Source organism: Dermochelys coriacea, chromosome 4 (genome assembly GCF_009764565.3).
Source record: "Dermochelys coriacea isolate rDerCor1 chromosome 4, rDerCor1.pri.v4, whole genome shotgun sequence".
NCBI classification, from domain to species: Eukaryota; Metazoa; Chordata; order Testudines; family Dermochelyidae; genus Dermochelys; species Dermochelys coriacea.
This window is the reverse complement of record NC_050071.1, coordinates 93158896-93164025: the sequence shown is the minus strand read 5'-3', so window position 1 is coordinate 93164025 and position 5130 is coordinate 93158896. Positions and strand designations below refer to the sequence as shown.

Below are 5130 nucleotides of genomic sequence, written 5' to 3'. Positions count from 1 at the left end.
CCATGGCATTTTGGGATGTATAAGTAGGGGCATTGCCAGCAGATCGAGGGACGTGATCGTTCCCCTGTATTCGACATTGGTGAGGCCTCATCTGGAGTACTGTGTCCAGTTTTAGGCCCCACACTACAAGAAGGATGTGAAAAAATTGGAAAATGTCCAGCGGAGGGCAACAAAAATGATGAGGGGACTGAAACACATGACTGATGAGAAGAGGCTGAGGGAACTGAGATTGTTTAGTCTGCGGAAGAGAAGAATGAGGGGGGATTTGATAGCTGCTTTCAACTACCTGAAAAAGGGGGTTCCAAAGAGGATGGCTCTAGACTGTTCTCAGTGGTAGCAGGTGACAGAAGGAGGAGTAATGGTCTCAAGTTGCAGTGGGGGAGGTTTAGGTTGGATATTAGGGAAAACTTTTTCACTGGGAGGGTGGTGAAGCACCAGAATGGGTTACCTAGGGAGGTGGTGGAATCTCCTTTTTCGAGGTTTTTAAGGCCCGGCGTGACAAAGGCCTGGCAGGGATGATTTAGTTGGGGATTGGCCCTGCTTTGAGCAGGGGCTGGCCTAGATGGCCTGCTGCGGGCCCTTCCACCCCTGATAGTCTAGGATTCTATGATCAGCAGGAACTTCAAAAGTAACCCCCCGCAGTCACAGTGCTGGGCGGCTGGAGCAGGAGCAGGAGCCGGGCCCGGGCCCGCGCCGGCGGCGGCCAGCAGCGAGCCAGCTAGCGGCGGAGCAGCGGCGCTGCAGGCGCGGGGCGGGCGGCTCTCGGGAGCTGTGAGTGGCCGCCGGCGGAGGCGGGGCGGGGTTTGTAGCAGGGGCGAGAAAAGAGCCGGGACCGCGGCGGCAGCTCAGAGAGCGGCGGGACCGACCGAGAGACGCGTCGGGTCCTGCCGCCCGCCCGCCCGCCCGCAGCAGCAGCCTCCCTCCGTGCCGCTGCGGCTCTGCTCCCGGGGCAGCTGCGATGCGCCTGGTCCAGAACATGTGCACCATCGCCGAGTACCCCCAGGCCGGCAGCGCCAGCGGAGACGGCTGCAGCGGGGGCCCCTCCGGCCGCCCCCGCCTCATCAAGATCGCGGTGGTGGGAGCCAGCGGCGTGGGCAAAACCGGTGAGTGCTGCGCGCCTCTTAGCGCTGGCGGGGCGCGATCGCTTGGGGGTCAGCGGGGCCAGAGGCCAGGCGCAGCCCGAGGGACGGGCGATCAGCGAGACCCGTGCCTCGCCTGCCCCACTCCCCTCCTCCCGCACACTGGGCTGCTGCCGTCACTGGCCCTCTCCCGGCCCCCTACGAGCCCCGGGGCTGCGGGAGGGGGCTTGGCGCGCACGCCTCCCACGAGGAGCGGTGGTAACCGGCTTTTTCTTGGGTCCATTGCAGCCCTGGTGGTGCGATTCCTCACAAAACGCTTCATCGGAGACTATGAGAGAAACGCAGGTAAGGGGGAAGTGGCTGGGCGCCTTGAGGCTAGGGCACAGCCTCATGCTGCGCGGTGGTACATTGATAAAGGATAAATGCCCCCTTGCAGGCTCCCCCGAGCAGGCCAGGAGGTAGATTCCACTTAGAAAATGTAATTTGTGCAGTAAACAGCGAAAATCTAATACCCCTGCCCCCAGTAATCACCGGATCTGCCTGGCTAACTGTAACGGTCAGGGGCCATGCATCAGTTTATCAGGGAGGCAAACAGTATTCTTGCACAGTAGTATGCTGAATTCTGGCTAAAAGCAGCAAACTAGGAGTATCTATTCCTCCCGGTATTGTGATGGGGATAGAGGCCTTACACAAAGAGTGTTTGATCTGAAATTTGACTTGTTAATCCCATAAGGCGCCCTACTTTAGCTTGTTCAGAGTTGTGGTCCCAGTTGTGTGATGTGGGGGGAAATCCAGCCTCATTCCTTGCCCCTTTCAGGGGTGCTGTCACCCCCTTGCTTCTGGTGGTTTCTATCAATATACAGGGTTTACACTTTTGTTCAAGGACTTTCAGCACCTCCACTATAAAAACTGTTCCAACATCACTGGACCTGTTCTCATTTTTTCTTTTGAATTTAAAAGTAGTTAATGATCCAGGGAAGACAGACAAGCAAACAAGCTTAGCCAAACTAGATAAGAGGTATGAGTGATAGATGGAAACATTTAAAAAAAAAAGTGTAAATCCAGGTAATAAGATTAGAAATTGGCTATACTATAGAAATAAGGGAACAAATATATCCAAGAAAGGGGTGTTTCTAGTGACATCACAAACCAATCAGACATTGCTGTTGTTGTAGGGATACGTGACTTTAAATATCTCAAGACTATATAGATTAGAAATGCATCCAATCCAAACACACTTCAAAGAGAAAATATTTGCTCAAGTGCAGAACCCCTAATTGTCAAAGAACCTGATTTCCGATAATGAAAGGTGGTTTGTCTTTCCCGATAATTAAAACTGCCCAGTTCTCTTGAAAGGTATAATGAGCTCCAAGTCTTTTATAAAATTAAACTGAAAACTTACAAGCAAGTCAATGCAAAACTAACTCCTATGGTTCTGATAACCACAAACCACTACAACTTTCTCTCTGTCATTATGTTAAAGTTGTCAGTCTCTTACTGCAGTTGCTTACAGTTTATAAATTGAGCGGTTAGCAGTAAAACGCTTCTACTGTCCTGTGCTCGTAAGTGCTGTTGTTCATACCATCCCCTCAAGCAATTTTTGTGTCAGTTCATATAGCTGTGAGTGTATTTGTAACAAAATGTTGTTGCTGTTATTGTTAGGTAACCTGTATAGCAGGCAGATCCAAATAGATGGAGAGATGCTTGCTATTCAAGTGCAAGATACACCAGGTGTTCAGGTGAGCTACACATTCATATATCTCTTAAAATAGTAAAATAAGCTTCAATCTTTGTCTTTTGCCAGACGAGCTGTTTTACCACTTCTGAATCTTTTTAGAAAATGGTTCACTATCCATTTTAGTATCAAGTGTTTTGAATGGCAGAACTGGTAACCTCGTTTATAAACAGTGAAAGCTCTATGTAGTGTAGGTATACAGTGCATTGACAGTAAAAGTAAACAACCCACTATTTCAGTTAATCTTTTGTACTCTTGGAGATGCAAGCAATCTTGTATGGGAAGGCTGATTTATCCAGTACGGATTTACATGCTAATGTGTTAGGAACACTAGTTATGAAGAAAGAACATTTTATTTTTGTGTCAACAAAAAATACATTGGAAAAAACTTGGAAGGAAAAATGTCATTATTACAGCCTAATAAACTCTAAAATTTCACAAACGTGCACAATGGGAACTAAAAACCATAGTATTGTGGCTGCATTCATTAAGATTTGTTATGACTTAATCTTGTATTATGGAAAGTTTGAGTGTGCAGACAAGAGTAGTGCTGGATTTTGCCTTTTTGCACTGGGCAACTCTCCAGGTTTAAATGCTTCCAGCTCATATCTTTGCTTCTCTAGACTTACTGTCTAGCCAGTTAATTTCCCATTCTGTGGAACTACAAAGCTTTTCTCTGCGTGCAGAACTACTCAGGTCAATTTTCCACTGGAGTGTGGCAAACTCTAGTGTTATTTATTCCAGATTTCTGCAGCTGGATCAACATACTTTATGAAGGCGCAAAAAAAAAATATAGCTTTATTTACAATACAAAATACAAATCTATCATAACATAAAATGCATTTAGCATTACAGGCTTTAAATGAAAGTCAGATTAATTTTTTTATGTCATAACCATTTAATTTAAAACAATTCCTCTTTCTCAGATTCATGAACACAGTCTGGACTGTAATGAACAGTTGAACAGATGCATTCGATGGGCAGATGCTGTTGTGATTGTTTTCTCCATCACAGATTATAAGAGCTATGAACTACTTAGTCACCTTCACCAGCAAGTTCGACAGTTACACCCAGGAAACAGAGTCCCTGTTGTTGTTGTAGCAAACAAAGCTGATCTCCTACATATTAAAGAGGTGGAGCCACAGCATGGACTTCAACTGGCAAACATGCTAGGTTGTACTTTTTATGAAGTGTCTGTCAGTGAGAACTACAATGATGTCTTCAATGCCTTCCATGTCCTGTGTAAAGAAGTTAGTAAACAACAAATAACTAGCACCCCTGAGAAGAGAAGAACCTCTCTTATTCCAAGGCCAAAGTCACCAAACATGCAGGATCTGAAGAGAAGGTTTAAGCAAGCTTTGTCTGCTAAAGTTAGGACTGTCACTTCTGTCTGAAAGCAAAGCTAAGTGGGGGTATCTTCTCAACCTGTTGTCATAAAGTTCCAACTTTGGAATGTTAAACACTGGCACTATGGAGTCTGAGGCAATGTGAAAGAAGGATGGTTCAGAGGTTCTTTTGAACTGCTGTAGAAATAAACCATTGCTTGAAGGAGAAACAAGTATGAGGTTTGAATAAGCTCCTTAAGTGATTCTAGCAAGTGAATGGTAGAACATCTATCTTCATTTTAAAACCAAACTTTTAGTAATTGAAAAGAAAACAACCCACAAAACTTCAGTCTTGCTTTCCTAGGATGGGACACATTGGCTTGATGTACAACCACATCATTTAACTAAGTTTGGTGACCCAAAAAAATACCCTGAACTCCAGCTTACTTATTGGAAATAACCATTTGAGTCTTACAGTTGTATGCTTGTTTTTGGTATTGGATGAAGGACAGCATGTGTGTATTTTTATTGCTCAGTAGAGCTTTATCCATGTATTCGGAAGCACAAATGAGCTTGTTTTGAAAAGTCAGTGTAAAATGAGTGGCTGTGACTGGGTTTCTTGACTGTAAAAAAAATGACACTATTTTTACTTGCTACATTATTACCGAGGGTTTGACCAGAATTTTAGTACATAGAAATATTGTGCACAGGGTCTAAGTGTATTTTATCATTACAAATAACTCATTTGTTTTTTTTACTGTCTGAATAATATTGTCTAGATTAATTTTAAAATGTTACACTACTGCTGCTTTTCAGATGCAAGTCTCAAGTTGGAATGATGGTCCTTGGTAACTGCTCAGTGCAAAACCTTTTCCATTTCTCCCTTAGCCCCATTGTGTGTAGTAAGCATGGAAGGAGCTCACTTTATCAATTCAGTATTGGATGATATACACTGTTAGTTCTAGGCAGTGAAGCTGGTTGGATTTCTCTT

At 45.1% G+C, this 5130-nt stretch overlaps 1 protein-coding gene across 1 annotated transcript; it reads left to right on the top strand.

Moving 5' to 3' along the window:
• Positions 1–805: 805 nt before the first annotated feature.
• On the top strand, positions 806–4558 carry RASL11B (RAS like family 11 member B). The gene is made up of 4 exons (XM_038398195.2): positions 806–1103; positions 1368–1424; positions 2742–2818; positions 3741–4558. The coding sequence occupies exons 1-4, from the start codon at positions 959–961 to the stop codon at positions 4206–4208; spliced, it is 747 nt and encodes a 248-aa protein (XP_038254123.1). The 5' UTR covers positions 806–958; the 3' UTR covers positions 4209–4558.
• The last annotated feature ends 572 nt before the right edge of the window (positions 4559–5130 follow it).